The 18,903-nt window shown below is 34.6% G+C and overlaps 1 protein-coding gene across 2 annotated transcripts in view; it reads right to left on the minus strand.

Moving 5' to 3' along the window:
• The window catches only part of LOC129265239 (E3 ubiquitin-protein ligase HECTD1-like), a 50,272-nt gene extending 41,854 nt beyond the window's left edge, over positions 1-8,418 (minus strand). For both annotated transcript variants that reach the window (XM_064102559.1, XM_064102558.1), the window contains exons 1-3: positions 6,085-8,418; positions 4,654-4,881; positions 439-717 (exon numbers count right to left, since the gene is read on the minus strand). In XM_064102559.1, coding sequence (XP_063958629.1) covers positions 439-717; positions 4,654-4,869 — 495 coding nt within the window. In that variant the 5' untranslated portion in view covers positions 4,870-4,881; positions 6,085-8,418. The remainder of the gene's footprint in view (positions 1-438; positions 718-4,653; positions 4,882-6,084) is intronic.
• Positions 8,419-18,903: the final 10,485 nt, after the last annotated feature.

The following is an 18,903-nucleotide window of genomic DNA, read 5'->3' on the forward strand; positions in this document are numbered from 1 at the left end:
CTGTATGTGTATCAAAGCCTTTTTATATTGATACTTCTAAATTCTTCATGTGCCTTGAGCACCCGCCAGAGTGAATTTGCCCCTTTTTAAGTCATCATCATCACCATCATCATCATCATCATCATCATCATCATCATCATCACCATCATCATCATCATCATCACTATTATCATCATCATCATCATCATCATCATCATCAACACTATTATCATCATCACATAATCATCATCATCGCTATTATCATTATGAAAATTCTTTTTTTGAACTGAAGCATGCATCTGGCTGTATTGCCTCACGGTAATTTTGAAAAGAAATATCTGAAAATCCTTACCACAATTTTTGCTCAACACTGCACATCATTTACAAATCTGTGTATCAAATTTGAAAATCTATTTTTAGTAAATTCAGAAGTTAGAGTACCCGGTAGCCGATATTTACATGAGTAACACTAGGTGAGCCTCGGCATAGAGTTGATAGTAGACTGATGACTGTGGAGATGTTCGGATTGCTCTTGGAGTCTGGTGTCGCCCCTGCTGCTGCCCTCGGGGTGGTGGATTGGGTGGCGGTGGTGCTGAAGGAGGCCGGCTGACCACAGTTGGCCAGACGTTCCAGAAGCTCATTGGTCAGTCCATGCCGGGCAAGAGGGGCCGGGTCTACCCCACGCCTTGTGAAGCGGTCAGCGAGGGATGCAAAGCAGCGCAAGGCTCCATCAGCAACCTGAAATGATGATAAATATAATAATTGGATTAATGTAGCGCTTTTTCCAGAGGATACAAAGAGTGACAGGGGTGTGTTTTGAGATGATTTTGAAGGTGGTCATTATTTTCATATAAAGTTAATAAATTACAATAATTGAATAACAAAGGGGACAGAGGATTCATTCATCCATTGTTTTCTGTAATGTATATGTTAAGTATTAGATGTTGAAAAAGTATGTAATTAATACCAATACATATCAAGAGAGTAACTGATGTTCAGCAAAGGACATTTCACAGTGCAAATCTGTGTGATTGATAAAACATGGCTCTTTTGAAAAGATCATATTCATTTGATTTTAAATTTGTTACAGTGAAGCAATTATTTTGCACATGTATGAAAGACCATACTTGACAGGTAATGATCTATTTTATGAAGATCTTTTTTATGAAATAGAAAAATATATGTAGCTGAATGAGAGTCGAGCACTTCACCTGAAAGCCATGTCAATCCTCTCATGACTGTGAAGCCATCCAATGAAACTGAAATTGTATAATTTTCGGCTTGAAGGATTATCCTTCTTTATTCTGTGAAACCTTGCAATTAATATAATCAGTTTGTTGTTTTTCTTCACTGTGTGGGCATTTTAAATCTCTGACATGCAACTCCGAATCATATTAAGACTCAATATTCCAGTAAAGAAATTCAATGCTACATGCTCTTCTGTTTGATTCTATAACTTTTTTTTTAATTCTTTTTTCCCCTTTATTTTTTATTTTTAAACTTCATGAAGGGTTTCTTCCTGCTTTTCTTATTTTTCTTCAGTGACGTATGAAGATGAAAGGTTTCATGACAAATTGTAGAATATGTACACCAAACGACATGATGGGTCATTTGCTGTGCACATAGCCTCTGTCTTTGACAGACCTAAAACAACAACTTTGATTTTCAAAAATTACTTTGGATGAAAATTATTAAATTAGTATCATCAATCATTACAATTTGTATCTGAACATGACTGCAGAGTCAACTCTCTTTAAAATAAAAAAAATTTTGTAAAAAAAAATTCGTAAAAAAAATTATATTTATTCATCTGCAATTCTGTTATTGATTGGGGGGGGGGGGAGACGACCAAAAAATGACAATTTTTTTTATAAATTTGATTAATAGGGTACACTGTAATATTTTATGTGGCCTACATGTAGATCCTTTCCCATTCCCCATCTTTCTTTTTCTTTTATTTCCTTTTTTGCACTACTATAAAAATCATAGGGGGTAGCATCCTATCCTCCAAGCCCCAATTCCTCTGTGGCCACCCCTGTTTTCAAGAACAACCATGTTGTGAGTCAGACATGGTAATTTTTATGTAATTTGTGTACATGTACATGTACATGTAATCTATAGAGGTAAGTGTAGATAAGAAAAACTTTTGCATTTTCTTTTTATAATTACTGCTGGCAATCACACATTGAAATTGGCAACTTTTCGCTCAAATCTTGCTTTTATTCATTTTGGCTAGTGTTCCATCTATATTTATTTTTTTCTCCAAAATATGAAGTGAATGGAAAAATTAAATGCTATTGCCAATTTGAGGAGCAAAAGAACATTTAATAATCATGACTTGATGAAAACTGTGTAGCTCTATAGGTAGTACCATAGTATTAAAAGTTCAGTCCAATTATAAGATTTAAGTTCAGTTTCCATGAATTACAGCAACTCACCTTCATGAGAAGCGAGTTGATGTGTATTCATGTACACGGGCAAATCTCTTTAAGTCTGCAAATCCTCCGTGGGGGTCATAAGGACTTTGCATTAATCAGGCTCTGTACAGAGCTCTATAAAGTATTATGTTTTGCACTGTGTGGCAAGCCGCAATGTAATCCAAAACAAATTTACAACTGTATATTATGTATGCAGTAATAAATAGCTCTCAAAATTTTTAGAATTCATAATAGGAAATACTTGGGATTACATTGAATTAAAAATTAGCCATTACTTTGTGCAAAGGTTTATTTTCTCAGTGTTTAAAAGTGGTAGTGAAAAAGCATGGAACAGGGTAGAGAACTTGTAAATGTAAATAACAAATTGCCAATCCAGTACATGATACGTGTATCACACGACAAGACTCAACTACCATAAAACTGATGAAAAGCGAAAGATGAAAGAGAAAACATATATATAAAGACAGCTACAGCCGTTTCAATTCGTTCATACTTAATTATTCAGTTGTGATGTTTATGACAAGTGAGGTAAATACAGTGTAAAAGTAATATGACAACATATCGTTATTCATTAAAAAAGGGGGAATACAAGCATTTGAACACTAAGGGAAATGGGAGAGCAAGAGCAAAATTAATACATGTAGCTTGTTATACAGTGCAAGAATGCACAGATCGGTAGATCTGAGGCAAAAGAATGCAAAATTATCTGGCAACGTGTATACCCACAGAAAATTATCAATTATCTTTATTGCAAAATTCAATTTGCTTGAAACTTGGCTGCCAAAAGAAAATTAAGAACTATGGCATCTATGCAATATTTTCAGGCAGCAAAAACACTGAATCGCATCCGGAAAAGGAAAGGAAAAAACAATGCCATCAGAAAAGAATTTTGGCAGGAAAATGGCATTAAAAGTTTCACAGATTTCAAAGTTCTTAAGGATTGTTCTGACATGCTGCAACAATGCTCAGGAACATTATTGTGTTCCAAGTTAATGGGATATGAAGTGTCAAAAAATATGTTGCAGAGGCTAGCGACTTTCAATTTTAACATCGCAAAGAAACAACAAAACTGTGGATAAAATCTATTTCTTCAAAAAAGTGAGGACAAATGAAAACAAAATTAGTGCTAAATGATAGGTCAAGAGTTGTGCGTTCAAGCTAATAACATCATGTGATATGATGATGTAATAATAAAAAATTTCAACATCAAATACCTTTAAAGGACAAGTCCACCCAAACAAAAAGTTGATTTAAATAAAAAGAGAAAAATCCAACAAGCATAACTCTAAAAATTTCATCAAAATCGGATGTACAATTAGAAAGTTATGACATTTTAAAGCTTCCCTTAATTTCACAAAACAGTTATATGCACATCCTGGTCGGTATGCAAATGAGGAGACTGATGACGTCATCCACTCACTATTTCTTTTGTATTTTATTATATGAAATATGAAATATTCTAATTTTCCCCTCATTTTCAAGTGAAACAGCGATTATTCCTCCCTGAACATGTAGAATTGGCATTGTTTAATACTATATGATTTAGTCAACTTGGTCCTTATTGTCAAATCTGTAAAAAATGAAATATTATATAATTCAAACAATAAAAAACAAAAGAAATAGTGAGTGATGGACATCATCGACTGACTGACTTGCATGACACTGAATTGTGCATATCACTGTTTTGTGAAAAATAACAAAACTTTAAAATGCCATAACCTTCTTATTTTACTTCCGATTTTGATGAAATTTTCAGCATTTTGCTAGTTTGATTTTTCTCTATTTATTCAAATCAACATTTTTTAGGGGTGGACTTGACCTTTAATACTGAAATCATTATGATGTCATGGGTTTGTACGCACAATATATGACCACTTTTTGAGACTTGAAGCATGCAATTCATATGTATCAGCATACATGTAAATGGTGTACTTTTTCTGACTACGTATGAACATGAAAACAAATGTTGATGAGGCTTTGAGCATACCTGAACAAAACATTATTCCACAGCTTGTTAAAATCTAGATTTTGTGAAAGCATGGTGAATGTATAGGTGACAAATACTCCTCTTTGTTTTATTTTATTTTTTTTACAGAATGCATTAATCTTGAACTATCAGTTGGATTTCAAGTACATTCCTTATGAAATAACTATTAACAAGAATGGAATTTAATAGTGTACATTGGAATTTCACAATGAAATAAAAAAGAATGTAGATTTCAAATAAGAAACTTACATGCGGATCCTCATGTTTGAGCAGAGTGGAGAGGGACTCCACACACGTCTCCAAGGAGCCGTCCGATGGCTCCATCTTGCCACAGAGCCTGGAGACCACTGCCATGGCCGAGTGGAGGGTATCCTTGTGGATCATGGAGCCGTTGTCTCGGATGAAAGATAAGACGCAATGGAGACCACCAGCCTCAAACACGGCTCCTGACTCCCTTGTGCACATCAGTTCAAGGACCTAGGTGACATATTAAAAATTATGAAAAACATATTGATATGAACTTTGATTTTTTAGGTTAAATTCAAGACTGGATTAATGGATATTGTAGTCCAGATTGGGCCTTGGTGTTTGGAAGTTCTCTTTCCCAAAGCTAACATAGAGGGCACATGACTCCCACTCTCTAATCAGCGCCAATCCACTCATCTTCCCTTATATCAAAAGTTGATTTTCCAAAATATACATGTACATTAAAACATTTTTTTTAATGCATAAATAATCAACTGGAAGTTCATTATGTTCATTTGAAGAAAAAAATCAAAATAAGATAAATGCAAATGTCATAATACATTATTTTCTTATTTCTATTTCATTTTAATAATTAAACCTTATTTCATATTCTAGACATTATAAAAAAAAAAACATTCAACCACATATAAAGCAATACCCATTGGTAAATACATGTAACATACAGTATCAAAGAATGTTTACCATATGTTGACACAACATTTCTTATTCCATATTTCATGATATTGGACTAAAACATATTTCTATTTACGGAAAGATAAGGGGATTTGTGTAAATTATAGATTTCAAAGCTCTCTGCCAAGGTGCCCCTCCTTCATAATGCCTCTGGCAATCAAGATTAATTTTCCATCATGAAAGTCCCCCATGACTTTATAACACGATGGCATGTTTGGCACAAAGAAATGGTTTATATTCACTTGGTCTACAAGAACTTGGTCTACTACATGTACTCAGTTCAGTTTAATACCAAATAGGCTAAACCCTTTGGTCTACTACCAATTTGGTCCAATTGCTGTTTGGTCTACTGCACTTGGTCTAATGTCTACTTAGTTCAATCTTACAGAAGATTAATGCCCAGTTGGTCTAATGTCCACTATTCATTTATAGTTTTTACTTTGTTAAAAAAAAATGAAAATTTGATTCAGAAAGAGTTTATCTGTTCATATTGTATTAGACCAATACGAAATGAGTAATGTATATTAAACTGGACATTAGAAGAAATGTTAAATGGGCTTTGAAGTGGTAATTAATCAAATGGTAAGTAAACTAATAAGTTGTAGACGAACTACATGTAGGAGTAGACACCATGTGGGATTAGACCAAATGGAAAGTAGACAAAACAGGTGTAGACCAATTGGCAATTTACCAAGAATTTAGTATAAAAGAAACCATTACTCAAGGTACATGCACGTTTACCTTAATGCATTGTTCAGCTAAATCCTTGCTGGTTCGACAAGACAGCTCGACAACAACCAGACGATTGCAAAGGGCCTTAACAGCGCCATCTACAGCCACGATCCTACGAGTGCACTCCGCTGAGACATCCAGGTAGTAGGTGATGGCTCGGGCAGTGACTTCCAGTACGTTGTCCGGAGCATGCTCGTCAAGAAATATACGGCACAGTGCGGGGAGAAAGGTTCTAGGTGGACAGCTGAATAAAAAGAAGAAAATAAAACATATATTTTACACATGACATTACAGGAATATTGTTACTTGTTCATATTGTTCGCACGCTATAACAGAAACACCTACAATGTAGCTGTATCAAGTGCCCTTTTGTATCATCATCATCATTTTTTTCAATGTCCTACCTGTATAACTGCAATTTTGAAGGTAGTTTTGATAGATGAATTTTCACTCTTTTTACAGTGTATCAAATGCTTATGAAAATGTGACAAATGAGTAGAATATTATGACTATAGGCCTTTATAAAATATTGTTTTTACCATGCTTGGAATATGTAGCACGCATACATTATATACATGTGCATGCAAACATTTGCAATGCCCATATAAAAACATTTTAATATAATTTACATCACGGTTTTACTCATCCAGGAACATGCAGCTTTTTATTACCATCTGTATCATATAGAATGAGCAAACACACACAAATAGATAAATACAGTCAGTGATGTGTAAATATGAGTACTGAAAGAAAACTACACTGTATATGACTCAACCCACACATCTTTTACCCAAACAATAATGAAATATGTCCATCTCTATACACAGCTTACTACATGTACATGTATAATGTACCTACTGTTCCTCTGATTGTTATAAAAGTTTGTTAGAGTGCATGTTCATGTACTCAGTAGATGATGTTGGTAATGTTCATGCCATGTATAAAGTTAGGCTTTACTGTACAACATATTGTAAGTAAAGAACCAGAGGATTATTGTTAAATTTTTTTTTGGTGAATAAAAACAGGAGTTTGTACAGTGTAGTTTTCAAAAGGCACTTCACTTATATTTTCTATCCACAATCTTCCAGTAACATAGCAGCCCCCCCCCCCTGCCTTAACATGCAATGTACTGATGTACATATTGAAGACAATATATTGGTGGTATTTAACTAAGTTTAGGGGAAGTTCATCCTGGCGATAAGTTGGTTTTAATATGGATTTTCAAAGTTTTAAATTATGTCCTATGTGAGCAGCTCCCTATACATGTACATTATTCATGCAACAACTTCCATTTAACAGATATGATGAATAATATTATTTTCTTATAGCCAGGGGTATGCCATTACAGGTACAGGTGTACATGTGTCTGATGATAAATCCACTGCATAAATGAAATCAATTATGACTTTTTTGAGAAAATGCAATTTGGTGGAATTTATCCACAGCTATACAGAGCTGCTCGTTTGTGACATCATAATTTCAAATTAAAAAAAATCTTTAGTCTGTTTCAATTTCTTTCACTAATTTTCATCAATCCTTCACCAATATCTTTCTCTAAATTTTTCCAGTTTTATCAGGGTGAAATTACCCTTAAAAATGTTTTGAAAATTCTCTCAACATTATTGTGGTACATGTACATGTATCAACATAAATAGGCCTACATGTACATGTAAATATATGAAAAACAGAACTACATGTAGTCCCATAATAAAACCATAATTCATTATTTTGACTGAGTGTCAATCCAAACCATTGAAAGTTGACAACATACTTGCGCATAAATACATGTGCAAACGTAAAATCAGAAAATTATTTAGGCATCATAATAAATGATTCTCAAAACTGGAATGACCAATGCACGGCTTTACATTATTATATATAAAGATCCAACAAAATAATGGGAATTATTAGAAGGAATGTTGTTAATTGCCCAATATCCATTTCAAAGTCTTTTTTAAACATTCGTTCACATAACTTAGAATCATGTATGGGATCCCCACAGAATAAATACAAAGACATGACTGAACGCATCCAAAAGCATTACGTAAAGATAATGTCCAAAGACTGGACTTCAAGTTATGTGTTATTAAAACAAATTAATATGAACTTATTAAAAAAAGATGTAAATACCATCGGCTTGTTTTTTTTTATTATAAGATTGTACTCAACTTGATTAATGTAGGAGAAGTAAACACTGTAGGTCACAGAGCAAATAGAATAGGAAGAAATTATCACACTTACATAAGATGAATGTTCCATTTGCTAGTACAGATTATTATATTTCTTCTGGTAGTAACATGTAGCAATCAATCACTTGTTGAAATTAGACACTTGAAATATCATTTATATGCAATTTTAGTATTTTTAAGAATTAATTGTTGTCTCCCTACTGTAGTTTTCATTTGGAACTTCAATCTATAATATGATATGCCTTGATATATGTTGCCTATTTGTATTCCTATCTAATGTCATTGATTATGTATTTTGTTTTATATTGTGGGATGCCTACTTGTATGGGTTTTTTCTAAACCTTGTTTGGCAATCTAAGATATGTAAAATTTGTCTGAATGAATTCAAATCAAATCAAGTGCAGCACATGTCTTCAAAATGTTGTTTTCACTCTGCTTTCAAATTCAAGGTCACATATTTCCACCGAAACTGCCTTCAAGTGAGGCAAGAGTGGCAGCTGCAGCAACACCTAATTGCCAATTTACTTCCCTGCGTGCTGATAAAGTGCATATGAAATTTATGGACAATTTTTTCCCCCATGCAGGCGCACCTTCAGCATATTTCCCCCACCAGACACATTTTGTACACAGATGTTCACAACCAATTACGGGATATATTTGTTTACACCGTGGCCAACATTTTCTCACAATTTATTACAATTTATGAAACTTAGATGTTTCTCAACATGAGTTCACAGTACCAGTATAAGTATTTCTTTTTTTTTTTTCATAACTGGAATTAAGAGACAGTGAAAGAATATTGATAGCAAAGGAACAATTTATTCTGCTGGCAATCTTTTGCAATTAAAGTTAAATAATCTCATTTTGATAAGATTATTATTTTCTAAAATCATTATTCATATTTTATATTAATAAGAATGATGAGCAAATTGTCATAATATATGTAAAATGGTATTTATTTAAAAAAAAACTGATAACAATTATATATTGTTCATCAACACCAAAATATATTAAAACTGACAAAGTGACTAACATAAATTTTGTTAAAATTCTTTTACAAATTACATGTATAATCCTTCATTGTACAACGCCTACTTAGCTTGTTGTACGCGAGCAAATGGGAGGCTGAATGTCAAACATTCGTACCGTTGCACAAAAGACGTACCATCCAAAATGTACCGTCCAAAATGTACCGTTGCACGGCTTTAGGAGGTGACGTCACAATACGATTTAATTCATTGCGCTCGGTAAAAATGAACAATACGCGTATAAGCCAGCTGGCTAAATGCGCAAGGCTGCCCACGGTAATGTGCGCTTGTGGAATTTTGCTTTCTGCTTTCGGTATTTTTGCTCCCTTTTCATAGATTACTATAGGGATAAACTCTTTGTTTTTTCATATTTTCGCTAAATTCCGAGGCGTTGTACAACACAAATAGCGAATATCCTTATTCGTGCAATGGTGCGAGATTTCGCATTCGGTGAAAGAAAGAAACGCTCTATTCAACTCGGCTCACGCCTCGTTGAATAGAGCATCTTTCTTTCACCTCATGCGAAATCTCGCACCATCGCACTCATGCCTATTCGCTATTTGTATATTGTTCATCCATGTTTGCTTTTCAAACATTGTTTTTCTCAGCATGAATATTCCCTTGCTATGATACGATAGTCAGAACATTTGGGACACATTGCAATTCAATTAATGATTGAGTCATACAGACATGAATACTTTGTCACAGGAATCCTGATCGCTCCCTGGCAATTATCCAAAACATATCATACAATGATCATCATGATGCGCAGTGTAAAATGTAAATTATGTACATTGTGGTTTGCTTTGTTTGTAAACCTGACTTTGTAAAAATTGAGCTACATACGTGTACAGTGTATTTCCAGCACTGAGAACAAAATGAAAACTCTTTTGACATTTAGAATCAGAATGCCAACTTTGAACGTATACATCTTGAGATGATGTCATGTGCAAAATCATCTTATCCATATTGTACTGAGTTTATATTCTACTTAAAAAGAATCTTAGCGTACACCTGTACTGTACATTGTATAGTATGAAATGGGTGCAAGAAATTGCCTAACCATTGCTTTCACATCATAACATGTCTATTAGGGCAATTTGACGCCTGCCTTCCGTTCTCTTCTCGCGACTCGCTCAATGCCCGCAGCAAGGACATGATGTGAATGTGAATTAAGTCCTTGGATGGCAATGCCGTGTCTATGTTGTTAATATAAATAATTGTGATAAATGATAATGGTACAGATCTTTAGTTTACTCATAATTATTACAAGCATAAAGTGAGACAAACAAATCAATGAAAATCGACAAATGCAAAATGGACATGAAAGTAATATTCTAAAAAATAATATTAATACAGTTCCTTGCGAGATGAAAATACTAGGCAACTGTCTTTTTCTTTCTTATTTATAAAAAAAATGTCAAAATGATTTCACCCTGCGAATAATCTAATGCATCAAATGTTACAGACTGATATCTCTTCATAGTTTTTTTTTCAATGTTTTTCAGTTACTAATAGCCGTATGGGTACTAGTATTCAACCCGGCATAATTCAAAGATTTTGACATATTCCCCAAAATATTTAGAAATAGGGAATTTATCTTAATTTCATACCTTTGTTATTTCCAGGGTAATCTGTTGTCGATATTTTCTTTGTCAATCTGTCGACTGTATGCGCGGAGGATCGAATTATGCGGCGATGGCCTTTTGCACTGAATGGTACTAGTATTCAACCTAGTGAGGATTGATAGCAAATCTCAAAAGGGTTTAGATTGCTAAATTAGATCTAGATCTATGTAAGTCTCTGGCTTTGATTAATTCCCTGTTTGGTCTCATCTCAAATGGTCTAGTCCTTAGTCGGATGGGACAAGGGCAGATTGAGAGACAGGGCCATCTTTCATCGCTAGGTTGAATACTAGTGCCGACGGGTTGAATACTAGTACCAAAATCCGTCGCCGTATAATTCGATCGCCCGCGCACACAGTCAACTGGTTGAAGAAAAAAATAACGGAAAAAGAATAACCAGCATTTGCTCTTGGAAATAAGACGGGTCTGAAATTCAGGTAAATTCTGTATTTCTATATATTTGAGGAAACTCTCCAAACGGGTTGAATACTAGTGCCCTTACGGTACTTCATTAGTTCATTGTATGGCATACATAAGGGAACTTATTTTACAGGGCCTATTTTAGTTTCCTTTTTTCATTTTCAACGATAAATTGGTACATATATGTACAGTATGTTGTTTCTTTTTTTAATTGAAAGGCATTGTAGTGGTATTCTGTAATATCTTTAAAATTAAATGTATTTCATTTGTATATGATTGCATGCATTTTATATAGGGCTACAATATACAGTAATAACCTGTTTTTAATGGGAATATGAAAATAAATCATCAAACAACAACAGGCTACTGGGGAAAATTGTATTCATTTTTTATAATCAATTAGAAATTATATTCAAATAATCAGAATTCATAAGGGGGAACAGCTAGCAAATGACATCACAAAATTAAAACTGGGTTTGTGCGTTTGATGGATTTAAATGTTCATTGTGTTTGTTAGCTAATATATTTTCCTCCTTTTTCTGGGGACCGACATAATTTCAAGGCAAACTTCCTCTTTAAATAAAACCAAGCATCTATTTTCATGAATTATTTGTTTGGAACCCCCCTGGTAGTGTGAGATATTATACCCCTATATGCTTAACCTCTTGTTTTCCTATCCCTGTAGCCACTCTTGAGCATCAAAACACAAACATGAATTGGTATACATATGTTTACAAAACATTTAGAGAAATACAGTGTACATGTACATGTACATACTGTACTGATTGACTTACAAACTCCTTTGTTAAAAACTAGCAGTCACCAGGACTACATGTGATCATACATGTACATGTACATGTACATGCACTTGGATTATTATTTTCATTTTACATGTACCGGTACCTGTGCAGTAGTGCTTAAATACTAGACAAACAAAACCCCAGAAAGCACAACCTCAAGATCATTTTCACAAGTTACGCAAATAGTAGGCTAAAGCCTAATTCACTGGGTTCAAGAGATACATGTAAGAAACTTGGATTAATAAAGATAACAAAAATAAAAAGTTTTACTACATGTACTGTAGCTTGTTTAGATGAAAGCCTATAAAGATGCTACATGTAGACCAAAATTTTATGACTCTATATGAAGTGCAAGCATTTTTTAATTTGGATTGGGTTGTCTCCATTGCATCAATACTACATGTACAGTAGACCGATCATGATCATGACACAAAGCTTTGTCACAATGAGGGGATGATAAATAGCTGATTTTGACAATCTGTCATTCGCAGACATAAAATACTACAAGTATGTACATGCACCCTGACCAGTTCTGTGTCAGTACATGCAGTTATCTCTATCAAATGTACAGTATGATCAATCACTAAACTTTGAGTGACAGTGCCCTGATCCTAATCAATTGCATACTTCTTGTACATGTAACCTGGGCCCGTCTTTAATACAAAGAGATCCAATCATCTCAACTGTATGAAAATCCATCCATACCATAATTTTTACTACATATCACATGGAATATTCAAGAGAACAAAGAATGTAACAGTATCGTATCTAGAAAACGCTTTGAACAAATTTGCATTTTAGATGTTGACGTTGCTGGCCATCCATAGCTGTGGTAGATCGCATCATTCGCAACTCTTTGTAAGACGGGACCCAGGGTATGTTTCACAAAGATTTAAAAGTGTCTAAAATTTGCACTTTAAAATGCATGGGGTATAAAGCGCATCACACCATTGGTAGGATCATGGTCAGGGGACAAAAAACAAAGTAGCATACAATGTACCGGTACTACATGTACATTTATACATGTATGTATTAATCAATGAGATTCCACGTTAATTCCACGTTTGATCAGATAAAGAAAAATCAGACAAACAAAACACGGAAAATTTGATTAAAATCGGACAAGGAATAACAAAGTTATGACATTTTAAAGTTTGCATTATTCCGGTGAAGTATTTCGAGGCTTGTCTTCATGCATAATCAATGAGCAAATTGATGTCATATCCCCACTTGTTCTTTTGTACATTATTATATGAAATTAGGTTTATTCAATTTTTTTCCTTCCAAAACTTAAAACATTAGATTGAAAACCGGCACATAGGTAAGATATTCATCGCTGCAACTTATTTGTAGTTATAAGGGAGACATACATATCATTCACACATGTATGAAATAATGAAACAATTATGATTGCATGTAATAACATAAGAAAAGGGAAGGTGGGGATGCAACATCATCAGCCCACCTACCTGTAATCATGACAATGTGCATACACTGTTTTCACAAAACATTGCTTAACTTTAAAAGTCAATAACTTCGCTGTTTGTTAATGTTATCAGATTTTGAGGAAATTTTCAGCATTTTACTCTGTGAATTTTAATACATATTTCCAGCCCGGAGCATCCCTTTAAATATGGGCGTCTGCAAGTTTATATGTACATGTATGGACCTCTTGAAGAAACACCACCCTTGTTCTCAGTCAGTACTTACAGAACCCTACGTTTGTGTATTTCAGATTCAGAACCCCCTCCAACCCCCCTCCCCCCTTCTCTCGCTTGCCTGTCTCGTCATGAGCACACAGAGCATGTTCTTGTCAACAGGGAGTCCTAACCCAATCACATGACATGCATGCCATGCCCTTATTACTCAGTGGTACCCCTATAAATAGCAGCAAACAACACCATAGGAATGCCTAACCCAACTGGGATACGTTCAGCATTGAGTGCTCTACGAAATGCACCATCAAGCTTCTGTTTACAACCATGATGCGGCCTGGGTGTTTCAAAACATTGGCTCAAGCAAAATTGACTGTTGGTCTGTTAGCCTATTAAAAATGTACATGTAGGCCTATTCATTGAACAGAAACAGAGTGATCTCAAATTGAACAGAAACAGAGTGATCTCAAATTACATTTAAAGGCATTTTTAGAACAGGATCCGATATAAAATATGTACATATACAAGTACACTAAATTTTTAAGTTTAACAAATAATAAATAATGAATAAATTTATATATATACATGTACGAAATACTTAAAATCATTGTTAATTTTATCGTATCATCCTAGAAGCTATTACATGTAGCATGAGATACCCTAACCCAGGGAGCACCGGCCCGCGAGGCAAGTCAGATTTGCACTCAGAAAACTTTTGAACATGCCCAAAGCTTGCACGGAACGATGTGACAGGGCCTTTTCATGTACACTGTAGGCCCTACATGCTTCACGGGCTGGTGCTCCCTGGGTTAGAGATACATGTACCCATATTTCTCAGTAGTACCCCTATAAAGAAGAACAAACAATAACAAAATATAAATGCCTATCCTAACTGGGATACATGTAGGCCTACATGTAGATTCAGCATTGGGTACTCTTCCGTGAAATGTGCCATCAAGCTTAGAACTGTTTACAACCTAGATGTGGCCTGCTGGGGGTGTTTCAAAACATTGGCTCAAGCTTTATACAATGCACAATTTAAAGGGATGGTCCAGGCTGAAAATATTTACATATAAATCTTAATACATAGAGTAGAATTCACTGAGCAAAATGCTGAAAATTTCATCAAAATCGGATAACAAATACCGTAATAAAGTTATTGAACTTTAAAATTTAGCAATATTTTGTGAAAAGAGTCGTCATGAATATTCATTACGTGGGCTGATGATGTCACATCCCCACTTTCCGTTTTCTTATGTTATTACATAAAATCATAATTATTTCATTATTTCATACTTGTGTGAATAATATGTATCCCTTATAATGAAATACATTGTAAGTTGTAGTGCTCCATAAATATCTAATGCACTAAATCAGTTGTCAATCCAATTTTTCTAGTTCTTGGAGGAAAAAAATTGAATAAACCTAATTTCATATAATAAAATACAAAAGAACAAGTGGAGATGTGACATCATCAGCCCACCTAATGAATATTCATGACGACTGTTTTCACAAAATATTGCTCAACTTTAAAATTCAATAACTTTGTTATTTGTTATCCGATTTTGATGAAATTTTCGGCAAATTCTACTTTATTTGTTAAGCTATAAGTAGCACTTTCAGCCCAGACCATCTCTTTAAGCTTGTTAGCCTCCAATGAATTTAAATACAATACGTACATGTACACTGAACAGAAACAGAATGATCTCAATTCTCAAGTTGGCATTTTCAGAACACATACATGTATAGGGAGGGGACTATATTATGTTTGAATGAAGAGAATACTGTACATTTCTGTATGGGCATGCATAAATGTAACAGATATGGTGGGTGTTTCATAAAGATGTTCGTATTAAAGTTAAGAGCGACTTTAAGAATGACTGGTGATCCTTTTTCGAGGTAAATGGTATATACACCAAAACGTTCATTGGCGATATTTTAGCACGTAAGAAAGGATCACCAGTCATTCTCAAAGTCGCTCTTCACTTACAAACAGCTTTATGAAATGGCCCCCTTGTCTGAAAAGGGTGACCAATATTTTGTTTAGGCCTACATGTACATGTACATGTCTACATGTATATTATAGGCCTACATGTACATGTACAGTGTACATGTACATGAAAAGGCCCTGTCACATCGTTCCGTGCAAGCTTTGTGGGCAATCACCCGAAATAAAGTTTTGAGTACGGTATGTTCAAAAGTTTTCTGCATGCAAATCAGACTTGCGTGCGCTTCGGCGGGTAACATGTGTGTGAAATACTGTCAATGCGGGCGACCTGCGGGTAGCAAAATAGTCGCCCGCAAGGCTTGCATGGAACGATGTGACAGGGCTGACAACCTTTATTCACGACTCAATCATTTCATTTATAATTTATTTCAAAGAAAAATTATCAAATCAACTACACTTAAGAAAATTCACAAATTTCAGAATAAGACTTTGTACATGTAAATCAGAGATGTGCGTCAATACGAAATAATTTGGCAACACGTGATTTTCCAAAATACATTAATGCAGGCCTACTGTACATTCTAAGACTTTTTTTTACAAGCCAACATGTACATGTATACTGATGATGATGTAATGCTGCATATTTTGTATGCAAACGTTTTCAATTGTTTGCCATCTAAATATCAGAGACAAAGACTGGGCTTGATATCAATAGGTAGAACAGAAACCTTGCAGAGACTTTAATAACTCTATACAGGCAAGGCATGAGCAGCCAGGAAGAAACATAATCACAAACAATCCAGGCATACCGGTAAACTCAAGAACAATGATCAGAAATTTATTAAATTGTGCATTTCTGGAACCAATCCTGTCCTCTAAATAAACTACATGTATATCATAAAGCGAAAAACTGAAACATTTCTTGTAAACTTATACATGTATATATACATTGTATAGCAAGAAGTGTATGCAACAAATTTGGTCAATTAATTATAAGAGATACATGTATTTATGTAGGCCTACACTACAGTGTAGGCATATATTAATACATGTACATGTATGTAAGTATCAATAACTCAAATTTGGTTGCTTTGCTGAATACTTTTACTATCAACACTTGCTTCGCTTCGTTTTGTAATGTACAGGATTGTAGCACAGAGCGGTGTTTATAAAAGGAAAAAGCTCCACCCCCCCCCCTCATATCTATTGAATATCACATTCACAACAACTTGCCCTAAACATTATTTATGTGTACCCTGTTTGTACAAGCACACACAGGCGATCACACATTGCATCATTCAAGTATGTGTACATATACACGTAAATTGTACAGTGCAAGGGTTCTGTCATAATAATGTCTTGCTACGGGCAATTTTTCATTGCTGTACAGTGTACAAGACACAGTACTTGTACTACGTGGGACAGGTTCACACTTGAGTTTGATGAGCATAAAGCTGAAGGAGTTCATTATCCAGAGCTACATGTAGGTGATGAGGCACTGAGCCAACTGTCCCGGCTGGATATTGCAATATGCATGACTCATATCAGACCAATACATTGTAAAAGCATGATGACAAAACAAGGAAGTCTCAATGATGTCATTGTCCCCTACTTGAGTCTAAAGAACGTTCTGGGTAATTCCCAGGTACATGTACATGTGATTACAAAACAGCATATATATGTAGTTTTTACATTCATTTGATGCAGTTTGTATACAAAGTACACGTACATGTATGCACATGTAAATGTACAGTGTACAAGTATGGCAGGCCTACATGTATTGTATGTATGTGAACTTGGCTTTTGAGAGACCCCAGGTTTTCTTATAACAAAATGTCAATCTTTGTTCTCCGGTAATGTACAATATAAATTGTAAATAGAAAAATTTTTTGGGGGGGGAACTTTATTTTATAGCAAACACATAGATCTACATGTACATGTACACACAGATTCTCTTTATTGGATTTTGATTTGATTTGCATGATCTTTGGACTTGTTATGTTATGTTATGTTATGTTATACCGAGGTTGTTTTACCTGACTGCTAAGAAAGCACGAATGCCTGTGAGCAAGCAACCAGGGGACCAACGGCTTAAGGTCCTCTCCGAGGGACCTGGTAATGAGGATAAATGCCTTACCAAAGGGCACTAGCGCACCACTTGGGAATCGAACCCGGGTCACCGGAATCCGAAACCCCCGCTCTACCGACTGAGCTATCGCGCCTCATTGTATTTTGATATTTTTCAGATATTGAGCCTGAAAAATTGTATTTTCCTGGATTCTGTGTTCTTCCTAAATTTTGTGGTGATAATAAAATGAAAGCTATACCATAGGCCTACATGTACATGTACAAAAGTCAATACTTGGATGATTAAATTGTGCATACCATAAATAGACCAAATACATGTACAGTACATGTATTTTGTGAAAACTGGTACAATTACGGCTGTATATGAAAAAACAAATATGCCATTACATTTTATAACACACTTCAAACAATAACATCCTCTCTCAGACAGTAAAAAAAAAAAATCATACACATGTATGAAGTCATCACCAAAAATTATTCATATCCTACTATTGACAACGTATTGTTCAAACTCACATTTCCTGAGGATGTGAGTACAATACTATGAAGTGTACTTGTACATATGTATAATCAATGTACTGCGACATGTACTGTATGATGGAATATCTTTTTTTAACAACTAGTAATTCAATATGAAAAATGCATTGTATGTAAAGGAAGTAATGAAATGAATAGCATGTACATGGATAAAAATCTGTAAATTTGCAAAGGTTCACTTTCAATCCTCAATTTAAAAGTGCATTAAAATCTGATCCACAGTAGGCCAACACACATCCCCCATCCCTTAAAAAATTAAACTCAATGGCCCGTATTCTGAAGTCAGGTTTAACGTAGACCACGGTCAAACTCTGTACTAAAATTATGGGGAGCCAACATTTTTTTTTAAATCTGTCTGTATTGTACATAGATAATGTTTACTATTTTGTTTCCTTTTTCTTTCATAATGAAGAAAGATAGTTCAGTCATCATTCCCAGACAATTATGAACAATTTGAGTGCCATAATGTGTTTTAAAAAATTGATGTGTACTAATAGGGATTCGTGCTCCAATTGGCTCTCCATAGTTAAGCCACAAC

This window comes from Lytechinus pictus, chromosome 7, assembly GCF_037042905.1.
Source record: "Lytechinus pictus isolate F3 Inbred chromosome 7, Lp3.0, whole genome shotgun sequence".
Lineage (NCBI taxonomy): Eukaryota > Metazoa > Echinodermata > Echinoidea > Temnopleuroida > Toxopneustidae > Lytechinus > Lytechinus pictus.